The sequence below is a fragment of the Anarrhichthys ocellatus genome, unplaced genomic scaffold (genome assembly GCF_004355925.1).
Source record: "Anarrhichthys ocellatus isolate YVR2014 unplaced genomic scaffold, GSC_Weel_1.0 scaffold1, whole genome shotgun sequence".
Taxonomy (NCBI): Eukaryota; Metazoa; Chordata; class Actinopteri; order Perciformes; family Anarhichadidae; genus Anarrhichthys; species Anarrhichthys ocellatus.
Genome location: NW_022280031.1, coordinates 9190146 through 9204804, shown reverse-complemented (window position 1 = coordinate 9204804; position 14659 = coordinate 9190146). Strand labels below are relative to the sequence as shown.

General features: G+C 43.2%; 2 protein-coding genes across 3 annotated transcripts in view; one reads left to right on the top strand and one right to left on the bottom strand.

Annotated features, from left to right (window-relative positions):
• Window positions 1-3134: 3134 nt before the first annotated feature.
• LOC116389303 (protein FAM72A) lies at window positions 3135-6845 on the bottom strand. Its single transcript, XM_031858323.1, has 4 exons — window positions 6294-6845; window positions 5978-6055; window positions 5207-5331; window positions 3135-5110 (listed from the first exon to the last, which is right to left on the bottom strand). The coding sequence occupies exons 1-4, from the start codon at window positions 6443-6445 to the stop codon at window positions 5019-5021; spliced, it is 447 nt and encodes a 148-aa protein (XP_031714183.1). The 5' UTR covers window positions 6446-6845; the 3' UTR covers window positions 3135-5018.
• Window positions 6846-7735: 890 nt separating this feature from the next.
• Window positions 7736-14659, top strand: part of srgap2 (SLIT-ROBO Rho GTPase activating protein 2) — a 49172-nt gene continuing 42248 nt past the window's right edge. Inside the window, exon 1 of one of the 2 annotated variants that reach the window (XM_031854906.1) lies at window positions 7736-8312. In XM_031854906.1, coding sequence (XP_031710766.1) covers window positions 8246-8312 — 67 coding nt within the window. In that variant the 5' untranslated portion in view covers window positions 7736-8245. The remainder of the gene's footprint in view (window positions 8313-14659) is intronic. The other variant, XM_031854992.1, reaches the window with a different exon arrangement.

Here is a 14659-nt window from a genome sequence, read left to right as displayed (position 1 = left end):
GAACTCCATGCTGGCTCACTGCCGTGGCTAACAAGGACATTTAAATGAAACCGGGTCGTCATTAAAGTTATTGGTTGCACCTGTGCTTCCTGACGAGTCACAACTCTGCCAGGAAAAAAAAAAAAAAGAACCATTTCCATGTTTGCTTAAGAGGATAATGTCAGTTTGTAAGACTAACGCTAGGTAGAGCCCTGCATCTCATACTCACTCTGTGTCCCCTCACCTGGCAGCTGTTTATGTAAAACAGTGGCACACCTGCCCGTTTAGCTGCTGTACGTTCCACACACCTGTCCACCGTTTACACACAGCAGCTGCCATATGAGCTCCATACCTGTCTCCCTGGTTTCCTGCTCAGCTTAAAGCCGACCTGCGTGACACTACTGGCGTAGTTCTTTAAAGCCGTTGTTTTTTATCATGGAAAACACAATCAGGCAAAATGCAGCCTTTAAAAAAACAGAACAAATAAAGAAAACAGGTTCACACTGTGATTCACATCCTTCTAGTCGATGAACCTGTAAAGGGCCTTATTATCACAGGTTGCATCATGTCTATGAATTGCAAGCAGTTGAACCGAACGTTCCCGTCTTGCGTTGCTTATTTGTGAAGCCCAGGGTTGGTCTGATAGCGCGTGATCCTTTAGACTTGTATTAGCATGTTGCTCATTCTGCCTGATTAACCAGCTTGGCTGTCACTGGGCCAGAGAGGTAGCACATTGGATTTAAGACGGCAACCAATGCTCTGAGTGCTATAGGCACACATTCTGTTATTGAGCAACACCCTGCTACACATTCATTCAATGTCTTGCAATGTCTTCTGTGTTTCAGGAATCTGTTTCTCTTTTATAGGACCAACCCATGTTGAAGCAGAGTGTGACTTTAGGGGAAAGAACATCCAACCCACAGTTTTCCCTCAACCTGAACTTTGGATCTCTTTGAGGAAGCGGTGAGGAAGTTATTAAATTGCACTGAAAACAGAGGGGGCTGTTACAGCTCATGAGTTGGTGTGAGATAAAACAACATAAAACTGATGCTGTGAGGGTGTGATTTGTTGGTAGGACAGATGCTACAATTACTTGTGAAAACAGGGTGAACCACAACTGATTTTTCTTGCCATCACTACCTCAATTGCCCTGTACATGTCCCAACAGCAGCAGAGAATTCTTGAGAGGCATGCAGAAACAAATCACCAAACTTCAATCAGATCCTACTGGAAAAACGGACTAGTTTTCTCGGGGCACATGAACCTCATAATGCAGAGAACTACAGATCAGGAAATCAGATAAAAGACAATTTCTTTCCCCTCACGTCTGACTCTCTGTGTATTTATGGTTGAAGATTTTTTTTTCTATTTGTAGTTAAGACTCTAACTCGTGAATTCTCAATGTACCCAAAGACATTCTGCCCTTACATTATCAACCTGTTCACAAAACAAAAGCATCTCATAGCCTGTGTATAAATGCAGCTCATCAGCATCAGTCTCCTTGATGGAAAAGTTGTTGAATATTACAAATCTGCAAAGTGCATGAATGAAAATACCTAATTCCGATGCACTGACAGAATCATTGAACCACGGCAACTCTCTAGCTCAGAGATAGCTTAAAAGGTCCCCCTGCTTTTTAATGCAACATTAATGATGACCCTTTGAGATTCCCACACACACACACACACACACACACACACACACACACGGATACTCTCTGATGTGACATCCAGACAACCGCCATCTTTTTGTTGGTTATAGGGAACACAAAGTGATAACGGCTCAAAACACAATTAGGATCATCCTTTTTCTTGATTGTAAATGTTTACTCAACTTTTCACTTGGTGTGCCGACACGCTTATAATTTGTGGCTATAAATAAAACTAACTTGACTGTTTGATAAATTCATTCAGACTTCTTGGCAGTCATCTGTACAGTAAGTTAGAGAGAACTCGGGGTCATGTGCCGATGATGCAGAATGGCTCTTGTGTGTACCGGTGTAATAAGGATCAACTAAAACAAGACCAAGGTACTGTATATAAATATGATTTGTGAGAATGTGTAAACTTGAGTGTGTGAGTCATGCAATGCCACTCTTCTGTGAAGCCCAGGTTCAGCAGCAGATATGTGGGTAGGAGTTAACGTGGATCTAAACTACAATAAATAAGTTGGAAGAAATAACAACACAACTACAGGGCATTTAAGATATTTTGAAAAAAAAAAAAAAAAGTTTATTAATTTAACAAGCATACAAAACAACAAATCATTTTTTTTCAAACTACCAATGCAGTTTCAGTGCAATTCCAAAATATACATATTTTTCAGCAGGGCATGTTAATCAAAGTTATTCACGTCAGAAACAGCCATTTAAATATATTTTTTTTGATTATCATGACAATTGTCCTAGCCAGAGGAAGCTCTCATATGATACCTTCTTGAGGTAAAACTGTACACATCCAAACATCCAAAACAAAGCACTACATCACAAATGAAATATTAAATACCTGAACAAAAACATAAGTACTGTAGCACAATACAAACCAATGCATTTGTAAACAAAGCTTGTAAACAAAAAGGAAGTATGTGGTTATTGGTATTTGGTTCGTGGATTTAATAAATACCTAGCTAATAAACTGTATCCTAACGGTTTACCATATTAACAGTATTTGGTGTGCAAGTGTAGCAGACTGTCAGTTACAACTTAAAGGTGAATGACGGGAAAGATTTCCTCCTCCATGTGTATTTTCCCTACAACTGAAGGCTACAGCATAGATAAACACAGAGGCCAATTCAAGTTAAAAAAAAATACCTACTTCTTTAGGTAAGAAGTGACATTCTATGTTTGCTGACAATGCAGGCAACTCTCACTTACTCACAGAAGGACCGTGACTTTAAGTCAGGGTCGTAGCATCAGCAGGGCACAGCAGTGAAACAAGAAAGAGGAGCAGGAGGATGGCGCTGCCAAAACAGGACTGACTTTGAGTTGAGTCCCCTGTGACTGGAGGACGTTGAGGCCTGTGTCTGACACGACACAGACTGAGGAGAAGGCCTGGTCAGTTGGTGATGACCAACTACCACGCAGCATCAACCTCAAGTCCACAGCTCAACAAAGAGTCATTGTCAGCAATCACAGCATCAGTAAGGCCAAGAGAATATTGAGGGTTGAGAGTTTTATGGTCAGCTCCACTGACTTAAACTCAACGTTACAACAAAATTACTTAAAATTGTGAAATGCTATTCAATAAGCTGGCCTCAAATGACACAACTATCGTTTTTTTAGAAGGTTAGCCAAGTGTACAAGTTCAATATCAAGCAATACATTGGATATGTTTCATGATTCTTTGGAGTTGTCTTTTCTCTAGCTGCTACAGTTATGCTGCTACATGAAACTGAACACGAACAAAAACAGAGCATGGACGCGGGAATCCGTTTGGAACTCGTGTGTTCATAATTTTGCTTAATGATCCCCATTGAAAGTTATTACGGTTTGCAAAGATGCACCTTTGTTAGCTCCCATTCTAGCTTTCCATCACCACCATCATTAAACTGGGAACGTATTAATTGAGCTGAGCTCTTACCAAAAAACTCAACTTTAAAATGTAGCTGCTCCGGGCCTTTGTGGAAGCACACCCTATGCATAAGTTAGTATGTTAGTATCAGATACTGCTACGGTCATATTCATCTGGGGGTTAAGCACATACTGCTGCTGTCAAGTGTGCAACACTGTATTATCATGTTAAAATGTATCACTGATAGAACGTCAGATCGTAAGGTAACCTAAATCAAATATGCCCTTAAAAAGCAAGGTGTATGTATGTATGTATGTATGTATGTATGTATGTATGTATGTATGTATGTATATAATTCAATCATTGTGCTATTTGTCCAATACACGGGATTCAAAAAGCACTCAAACTATCAGTCCAGCCCTGTCTCCTAAAGATGATGTCCCCCATACAACGAAACTGCATGCGAGTAACATTGTGGATTAAGTTTGCTTTTGAAGTTTCACAAATATGTCTCAACTGAGAGCAAGTACTTTTGTTGCCTAAACCCCAAAGAATTGTAGCATTTTTTGTTTTAATTTTGTTTGTTAATCACACGTTCGAAACGGTTTAAAACTGCAACTGGAGGAAAACAGGTTTCCCTTGAAATGTCATCGAGAGTGCAGTTTAGTTGCATGGGAACGTACATTTGTGCGAGACCAGCTTGTTCAGTCAGCCCTCAGCCACACAGAGAAAATATAAGCCTTGAAGACGCAACTCTTATGGGAGTTTTTGCTTATTACAGCATATTCTATGTACACATCATCACTGCCATTAAGAAGAAGGCAGGCAAAGTGTGGTCATCTTATCGTGAAAATTTGGACTGAACGTAAACGGTGTGAAAAAGCACAGCATCCGTTGATAAGTTCCATTGACATCTCACACCACGGCTCCAACTTCTCACGAGGCCGATCAGAACCATGAGCTCAGTAAAGACTCCGTGATGAGACGTAGAATACACTAGATTAAGTGGTCTAGTCGTTTGGTATTTTCCGCCTACGTCGGCCACGTTTCATAGTAACCCATGCAAATTTACTAAGAAAAGAATAAGAGAGTAAAGAATACGTGTGCGTCTGTGCTTTTTAACAGTGAAAAGTGATGAGGAAAGGCATGGTCACGGGTTCAAGTGTAATTCAACACTAATTTACACAGAGCCTACAACCTTTGCTGCACTTTTCTCTGTAGGTGCTAACTTTGGAGCATGTTGCGTTTCTGGCCACACTCCAATCAGTGATGTCACAGCAGGCTCCATCAGCTGTCAAAGGCAAAACACCTGCTGTGACGTCACTGATTGGGGGTGTGGCCAGATGTGCGCCGTGGTTTCAGTTTTCAACCCATACAGAGCAGCGCAGCAGAACTTTTCTGCCCTATATGATTCAGTATTAAATTGCCCTTTGAAGTGTCTCTTTTCTCTGAAGCATGGTTTGTACACTCTTCTAGCTCCACCTCAAATGTTGGCTTTCCAGGGTCTCTAACATTGTCCCCTTGAGGCACCTACCTAATACACTCCTCTAACGGGCTTTCTGATTCTTCATTCTCACTGTCATCCAGTTCGGGAAGATCTCCCCACAGGAGCAGATTCAGACCTGTACACACATTGGAGGGTGACTGCTCATGAAAACACATTCAACAGGGCAAAACTGCAAAGAATTCCAATGTGATCGAGGGGAGTTCCTCCTGACCTGTCGCATCCAGTCTGTTGAGAGTAGATACAGCGTCGCTGTTGAACATCCAGAAATGGCCATTGTTACAGGAGAGCAGGCAGGGTTTACAGGGGGCCACGACATGATAACCCACAACATTACCGCTGGGAGAGTGAGGGAGAGAGAATAAAGAAGAAAAGTGTGTCAGCACTTTTGAAAAGTGCTGATCCACTAGCGGGTACCTATTATCTAACAGATGTTTGTTTTTGCCCTGTGTACAACAACAACAAAAGGCCTGGGAATACAAAAGAGGTTCCATGAAGCCTGACTGTAGCACCAAACGCTCCTTTAAATGCAGAATGGCAAAATGTCCTGTTTACTAAAGGTGTATAGAGCTTAAACAATTAATTTACAGTTGTTTCACGGACAATTAATGGGCAACTATTAATTCATTATTTGAGACACTTTTCAAGTAGAAACACCAACAATTCACTGGTTTTGTCTTCTTAAATATGAGAATTTGCAGCTTTTCTCAGTTTTATATTACTGTAAATTGAATATATTTGGATTATTATGGACATTTTTGACTGTTGCCCTTCTATTTATTTGATGATTCCCTTCCTGATTAAACAGTTGGTCTATTAAACGTCAATGAAAACACTCGGCTGCAGCTCTACATGTGTATGTTATGAAAAAACATGGGAAAGACCTGCTTGTTTGCTGTGTTAACTGCATTTTTTATCACCATCTCACATTAGCAGATGGTCTTCCTAAAGCAAACCCTGCAGGCTATAGAGGAACTTTACATACCACTTGAGACAAGCGATGTCTCTCAGTTTGCATTTGCAGCTTTCAGTAGAGTAGCAGCTGGCCACAAAGTCAACAGTTCTTGGGGGAGGGTGCGTGTAATGAGAAACAAACAAAGCCATAAAAGGTTAAAACCCACATTCATTTCACATTTTCATGCAACAAACCCTGTTAATCATAGTGTGTGTGTGTCCCCATTCCCACCAAATGATCAGTTAGAAGTCAGTTAGCTGCGGTTTGTTTCCAGAACATCTTACCCTGGCAACAACAGCAGACATAAACAAAGGCTAGCAGCATTGCTAGCTAGATTAGCACTTACCTGTTGGGAGGTATATCAGTCGAGAAGAGCTCAACCTCCGTGTCTGCGAGAAGCACGGCTTTCATGCCTCTCGTGCAGAGCAGACTTTCACAAAACATGCAGTTCACCTGGGTCACACACTTGTTTTTGAAATTAGCGTTCGATGTAGACATTGTTGTCCTGCTAAGATGGACGTGTTCTCTCGCTCGTTCTGTTCCCAAACAGCAAATACAGCAGAAAAAAAAAAAAGAATCACGGACTGATTATGCTCACTGCGCGTTCAATTCGGGATGATGAACCTCAATTTTGCCGTTAACTTCGCAAGCGTTTACGTTAACACTAACGTCCGTGTGCAAACGTTAGCCTTTCCTAACGACAAAACGGAAGGCTGACGCTAACGTCAGCTTATAGAACAAACGCACGGAAAGTGTCTATTTCCGCGAAAGGATTTTCATATAAAAGAAAGTCGTTAACTGAATTATTGATAGATACACGATATCTAGCCTGTTCACACGACTGCCTCAGCATCCATTCGGATGTGGTTAACAGCTAACTCAAACGCTGTCAGCTTTGTTTACAACTTCCTGGTATTTAACGGTACTTCCTGAAACTATCTTTAAAAGACTGTATATCTGACTCTGATTGGATACTCTCCATGGTAACCAACGCCATTGGACACCTTCGTGACAAAGTCGGATTTTAATTGGTTATAAATGATCGTTGAAAAGCCCAGGTTCAAAAATCCCGAAGAGCTATTGGTGTGCTTGCATGTCACTCAAATTCTGTTCGACCAATCCTCACGTAAGGCGGGGCTTGACGTTTAGTTGGTGCTAAAAAGTGAATGCGTAGAGAGATGGGTCGTCTGTAAAATGGACAGCAACTTAAATTACACTATTTCTGTTAGACGTTGTTGTTGCGGAGTACAAAACAATGCAAATGCATTTCCTTTATGTCGAACAATGTCATCGGTGGGCATAGATAGACAAGGTTATAGAATTGCTTGGGTTTTGGCCAATTTTGGGGCTAACCGGAGCTAGCTAGCTAACTCAAGGATAATTTGCGGTTTCCTTTACAAAATACTCGGTTATGCAGTCACAGACATTCATCATAAAAACATATGTAAGGCACATTGTCTCCTGTCAGCGGGCGTAACGTTATTGAAAGGATATATGAAGTGACAATTAAACCCACGTTTGCTCACTTTATGCATCCTCCAATTGTAACTGATCAGTCATAGAAATATTGCTCTATAACTTATCAGTTCACCTGGTTGAACAAGACACACGTGTGGGACTTTGGACATGCAGCTGGGGGCTTATCTGCAACAAATGTCTTGTCTGCAACAAATAAATCCAAAATGAATACCATCCATGTGTGCACCCATGCCTGTCCTGCGCACTGGGGCTGACCAGTGGAGACCAGTCTGCCCCTCCATGTGCACTCGGTGTTCCTCCTCTCTCTCACTTCAGGAGGGGGGTAGAGGAGAGCGGCTTAGTTTAGACAGGCGGGAGGGCAGCTGGCACAGAGCACAATACCCGCACAGCGCAAATATATAGATATATATATATATATAGAGAGAAACTTCTGGAAGTGCGGACTGACATGCCATCGCTGTTCATTTTTTTTTTTTCAAAAAGGGAATGCATCTCCTTTCACTTGAAGTTATTTGCACCATAACCGGTTTTGAGGAGGCGGTGAGGCGGATGGGAACACACAGCAGCAGCAGCGCCAAACTCACAATGCGCCCGGAGTGAACAGAGGCAGGGAGACAATACAGATCTGCGCCTACACTGGGGAGCTGCAAACTCGCATCTGGGCTCTTTTTCCCCCCCTTTTCAAAAGCTGGTTCCAGTGTGGCATCCATCAAGTCTACGGCTGATTATTTTTCTTTCTTTTTTTTTTTTTTTTTGCATCGATTGTGACAAAATTGACTTCGCTGCGAGGGCAAAGCGGTTTGATCTCCAAACTCAGCCATGACGTCTCCGGCGAAATTCCGAAAGGACAAGGAGATAGTGGCCGAATATGAAACTCAAGTTAAAGGTAAAACTTTTTTTTTTAAAGCTTCTCATGTGTTACAGCACAGGCGAACGCAATGTACCGTTAAATCTGCGCTTTCTTACTATGTAGCGGGGTTTTCGGTGAATTGGTCGACTGCATGGCTTTTCTGTACCCTCTGCTATCAGGCGTACGGGGGAACGCTTTCCTTTGCATTTCATCATCGCCATTTATAAAGGTTCGTTGCCAATATGCGGACATTGACGATCCATTATCATCAACATTTGCAACCCGAACATCATGATCAGCGTGTCCTTAACGCGTGCTCGCGTCTAACGCAGCGCACATTTGGCCAACAAAGACGGGAAAACAAAACTCGCTCAGAAATCAGTGCTTTTTTTTTTTTTTGTCCAGATGTGGTCTCTATATATGGTCTCGAAAGAAAAGCGTATGTGAAGGTGGTGTGTGTGTGTGTGTGTGTGTGTGTGTGTGTGTGTGTTGAGTGTAGACGACCCAGAGGGCTCAGGGTTTCGACATGGAACAAGGCAGGGCGTTTTCTCTCCTGCGTGTCTGTGCTGCTGGTGTGCGCTGCCGTCCGTGCATGCTGCAAGTGTGTGTGCGTGTGTGTGCATGGCTTTAAAGCAGATTGCCATTAATTAATCCATTTGTGCTTTAATCACAGTTCATTGGTGTCGCCCATGACCACGATCTTGGACATGGGAGAGCAGATTGTAGTGGTTAGAAAGGGGCGTTCAGATGTTTACTGGCTGATGTGTGTGTGTGTGTGTGTGTGTGTGTTTCTGTCGCCAGGCAGGCGCGCTGTATTCAGCTGGACAACGTCAATCAGAGCTCCAGTGATTGCTTACCAGATCTAGTTTAGGTCAGTGGGGTATAGGCTGGGGAGGAGAAAGGTGGCAGGAAAAGGGGGGGGGGGCGTGGGATGTGAAAGAGAGGACAGGATATTGCTCTCCTCATGGACGGCACAAACTTCTTATGTCCTTTTTTAAGAATGCGTGTCTTTTCCCAGCTATGTCTGCAACGTTATCACCTGGTAGCCCTCCTATTCCCTCTTTTGGAGCGTTGGCCACCTGCAACTTTGTAGGATAGAGCAGCAAGTCGGTGACAAACGGTCGAGTTGTGAAGCGTGTTGTCACTTGGAAAACTTGAATTTTTGGTGCTGACATATACAGACGGATGACACATTAAAGGAAACAAACAACATAAGTGGTTGTAGTAAAGTGGAGACAACAGAAGCCGCCGAAATGGCAAAAACGTTTCTGGAAGTCTAAACACGTTCGTCCAAAATATAATCATAGGTGTTAAAAATGAGCTGAGATCTGATGGCTGCGAATGCCGCGCCATATAATTGAGGTCAATTTCATATCAAAGCTTTCAGTGATCCCGTTTTGCCCTGTGTGGAGGCATCTGAGTTTATTATGTTTCACCAATTAATTTCTCGCTTGTCTACACAAAATCTGGTCCAGGGTTTGATTTGGTCGCATATTCTAACGGGTAGTCTTGTCAGTTAAATGAATGGAGGGATGACTCCAGAGTAACTCGACTCAGCTCATTGTTTACCCCCTCTTATTAGCCACTTCCTCTTGTTTACCTGCCTATCTGCAGACCCCTTTAGCTGTCACCACAGTGACTTTAGCGCTGTTGTCTCAGCGTCCCGGTAGACCGCCGTTCATGCTTGCCAGCCTGTGTGAAGGCCCTCTGTTCGTGCTGCATTGTGGGGGCTGTCTGCCGTGTTTGTCAGCTTGTGGACTTACTGTTTGTCCATCGACCCTCCGCATCGATTCCTCCTGTCAGTTACTTCACAGCTCCCTAGCCAACAGCGGCGTTGAGCTATCTCACTCTGTCCACACGTTTTCCCACATACCGTCTTCCTTATCTGGAAGGAGCAGATGAAAGGATAAACCTGTGCATCCTCATTACTGTTTGGTTTTGTGGGCTTTTTCCCATCTGTAGAGGCGTCTCCAGGTGCTGTGTGTCTGCTGTGACATTCCCAGCAGTCTGCCTTCTCTGGGAGACACAGACAGTCTGTCATTACCCTGCACGCGGCTGAGAGATGTTCTCTAATGGAGGGTATCAAGCAGCAATACATAAAGCACATGCACGTCACTTCTCAGTCCCTGTATTTGCAAAACACGCGCAACGTCTCGTTTATATTTATGCATGCTATTGCAGTCCAGCTATAGCTGGAGAATCAAACCTGTACGGCTATAGGCAACATGAATAATAGTCTCTTCACCCTGCAGCTACCAACTGCAGCATCATGGGGGAAATAAATGTAAATCCTCCCATGGCTTACGTTCGTACGTCTGCAGGAGAGGAAGATGCACGATGCACGATTCTAACATTCACGCAGGGCTCAACGAAATAACTGAAGCACTCGATGAATGCATTGGTCCTGATTTATGTTAAACACCCTCCCCTGCCCGTGACGATTAAGGCGGTTATGTTTTTTGGTTTGTTTGTTTTTCAGCAGAGAAACGGGAGGGGAAAAAAATACTGTCCTGATGTTCATGACCCTTGGTGGAAGGGCCAAGGAAGAACCCATTAAAGTTTCAAGCCGGATATACAAATTATTCTTCACTTTTGTTGACATTGCGAGACAGGGCATGGCTTTGGCGGAGGTCCGCGCTTAAAAAAAAAAAAAATAATAATAATTGCAGAGTTGTTGTGAGGCGTTTACCTAAAGTAGCTACGGGGATGTCATGGACGCTGTCATCTCACCTGTTGACATGTGAGCTGAAGAATATTGCTTTTGTAAATGCGCACACATGGGATTCTGGCTGATGTAAGGAATGTTCCTACTGCTCAGGAAGAGGGTGTGTGTGAGAGAGAGTGTATGAGAGAGAGAGAGAGAGGGAGAGAGAGTAAATGAAAGGGGGGACGAAAAAGGGAAAGATAGCAAGAGTAAGTGAGTGAGACGCATTTAAAGAGCGATAGGAATGTTCTAACAGTAAATGGTTAAAGAAAGCCTAAATGGAGTTACGGAATGAGCTGAGCACCTTCCACTCGTAGGTCACGGAGCATTTATTTGGAATTGAATCAAGAAAGCTACTTTTGCTTTTAGAAAGAGGTTTGTCATTATCGCAGGCTTCATCACATTTATCCAGTCAATGCACATCTATCAGCTATCGCCACCAACAGTCGGCAAGCTCGCCTGGATGTTTAGATGGAAATCTTTAATTCCGGCAATGTGAAACATTGTGCAGGAAAATTAGGGAGTGCTGAGTCTTTAAAAACATTTGACAGATGTTTCATTTTTCAAGCACATTTTGGCTCAGCGCTTCAGCATCTGTCAAGTTTTACACATCTGGGAATGTTAGTAAGTGGCTGTCTCTGCAAATAATTACCACTGCTGCCACTGATGACATTTTCTGTGTTTTCCTTTTTTGATAAATACAGAGAGGTATGTACCGCCAGCTAATCTGATGAAGTGCTGAATAATAGTGTTGGTCTTCTTTAGACTAAATACTCACACACAAAGAGGCATGCGCGGGCGGTGTCTCCATACAGATGTAGACTGATCATTTTCAAGAGTAATAATCTCTTTCAAGCTCTGCTGCAGATCTGACGTTGATGTGTTTTTCCCCCAAAGAGGGATGAGTGCCACTGGCCATAAACTGAAACGGTGTGTCTGCCTACGTGTACATTACTGCGCTGCCTGTTTACAAGGCAGCCTGAGACGTATGATTTAAGATAAATGGCTGCTTTCACTGGCATACTATAGGAAAGGTGATGACACAGCAGGAGGCAAGCAGGACTGTGTGTGTGTTTGTGTGTGTTTGTGTGAGGCTCTGTGGCCGGGCTGGATATTTCTGTTTGTGTGTTCGTTCTGGTTGATTGATGTATATTTGATCAGGAGGAGTAGGGCTACTGCCGAGGGGTCCTCTGACACAAATTGCAGGGAGGTTCTGCTTCTCAGTTATTAACTATGAAGTAGTAAGAGGCAGAAGGAATGGAGACGTGACAGAACAGAGGGCATTGTTATTGTAACATTGACGCCTTCACCTCAGCAAACATCACACATGGGTGGAAGGATGTGAGAAGACATCTGTAAGCTAATCAATTAGTGGTCCTTTCACGGCTTTGTGTGTGTGTGTTCTTCTTAGTAACCCTTAGTCCATTAGGACCGGACTGTATTGAGTGAGTCCAGTGGTGCACCACTAGTCAATCCCACAACTGGACGGTTGTGGGATTGACTTGTGTGTGGATGTTTGTTAGAGGAGGGGAACAAAGGGAAAAGGGAGGGGGGGGGGCAGAATTAAAAATGCTAACGGAGCTTAAAATAATCAGCCAGGAAGGATGTTTGTGTGGAACTGAGGTTCAGGAGTCAGGCTCAAACACACACACGGATCACACAGGGAGGGAGGGAGTGTGTGTGTGTGTGTGTGTGTGTGTGTGTGTGTGTGAGAAGCTTCCTGTTTGGGCCCACGGCTTTGTGTCCGGGCAAAGGAATCAACTGCCTATCACATAACACACACACAGACTCAATGCTACTGTGCTCGGTGTGTGATGATTTTTTAGCCCTGCAGTCGGCACACTCTCTATTCCACTGTAGAGAGGAACTGAGAAATAAAGCTCGTTTTTATTTTTTTGAGAGTGAAAATCCTCTATTCCCTTTGATGAGACACAATAGAACAATGTGTTCCATACCAGGTGTCCCACCGTTGTTTCTGTTCGTGTATGTGTGTACGTGTGTGTGTGCACCGTAGCAGTTGCCTTGTGCTGTGTCAGCACCACACACTCATTGATTTTCTGTTCCCTTCTACCTTTCTGCTCCCTCATTCTTCAGTATTCGATATGACAATTTACTACACAGGGCTGCTGCGAGAAAACACACAGTGTTAAATTTACCAACACCCCGAGTGCTGAGTTCAGTGCACTCGTACACATAAACAGAGCGCTGCTTACAAGCCAGTGAGTGCGTGATTGAGATGTCTAACCAGTCCCTGCCTACAGCCCGACATTCTGGATACAGGCGATAGCTGAGAGATAGAAGAGGAATGTCTGCTATCACCACGATATGCATATGAACCTGTACAGGTGTGCCACAACCCCCGGTGTATCAGATCTAAGATGTCAGTTACCGAGAGAGATGAGGGAATAGATTGAGAAGGCTGGAGAATGAATGAAAAAATAGGCAGCCGGTGAAGCCGAGTGGCTAAGGTCAGAGTTCAGCCGCTGTTCATTGGTGCCAGATGTTCCAGATGCTCTGATTGGGCAACAGATGCTTTTTCTGACCTGGTTGGCTAATCCTGACACTCTGGCTGCTACCCCTTTTACTAGGCCTTCAGCACTGAGGCATGCTGGGATTGGTTGAAATCTCCCCTCCCTCTTTTCAGGTGTTCCTGCTGTGATGGAGAAGGTGGGTGTGGGTGTGTGGGTGAACCCAGTTTGTATGTCTAGTCAATAAGTTACCTTGTGCACATTTAGAAACTCACTGAATCTGATGTATTAATGTAAAACAGACAGACCACACCTCCAGCCTGGCAGTTTTTGTTTTACCTAGCTGTTTGTTTTTTTGCAAAAAAGTCAACTGTAGCATTTCACTCAGACAGTTTGTTTCTGTGACACGATGAAGTGGAGCAGCGGTGTTACTACTCGCCCATGTATGTGTGTGTGTATTAGGACAGTTAATACGGATAAAAACTGTTGTGTCATTATATTTTGAGAAGCCTTTCTATTGATAGAATAACTAGATCTCTGGATTATTCAATGAATTGATCACTGGGGCCTGAATCAATGTACTTCATCACAATGGTACAACGATGTTAAACTCTTTTAAATTGTGTGTGTATATGTATATATATATATATATATATATATCTTAAATCATACGTCTCACATTAAAGGAATACTTGTCTTGGTAGCAATTTTCTACTTTCCTAGGGTTACCACTAATGGTACATGTCATGATCTTATAAGTTGTTGATTTGGTCGACAAAATGTCAGAGAATTCAGAAAGATTCCCAGAGCTCCAGTTTACACATTTCAAATGTAAAAGCTGGAACTAGCAAATTTAATCATTTATCAGAATTGCTGCCAATTAAATTTCTAATTGTTTCATCTCTAAAGTATATATATCGTCACATTGCCCAAGCCTATGTGTGAATGTGTGTGTGTGACCTGAACCCATAGTTGATATCGGGGCCTTGACCCCTGTTAGGGTGCCTCCTTCAAATTTCACTTTCTTTATCTGACACACACACACACACACACGGCAACAGCAGAGCAACCGGTGAGAGTGTGTAAAAATGTAAAAAGCAGAGCAGCACTCTGGCCTTCCCCCTCTCACACACACACACACACACACTGACCGCCAATCCCAAACTCCCTCTCCCTCTTTTTCAATCTTTTTCTTTCTGTCAGCCTACATC

Coding starts and splice junctions, on each gene's coding strand:
- LOC116389303 (XM_031858323.1), bottom strand. CDS start 6,445: ATGTCTACATCGAACGCTAATTTCAAAAACAAGTGTGTGACCCAGGTG. Junction 5,332..5,977: donor GACATCGCTTGTCTCAAGTG/GTATGTAAAGTT, acceptor TCACTCTCCCAG/CGGTAATGTTGTGGGTTATC. Junction 5,111..5,206: donor CAACAGACTGGATGCGACAG/GTCAGGAGGAAC, acceptor ATGTGTGTACAG/GTCTGAATCTGCTCCTGTGG.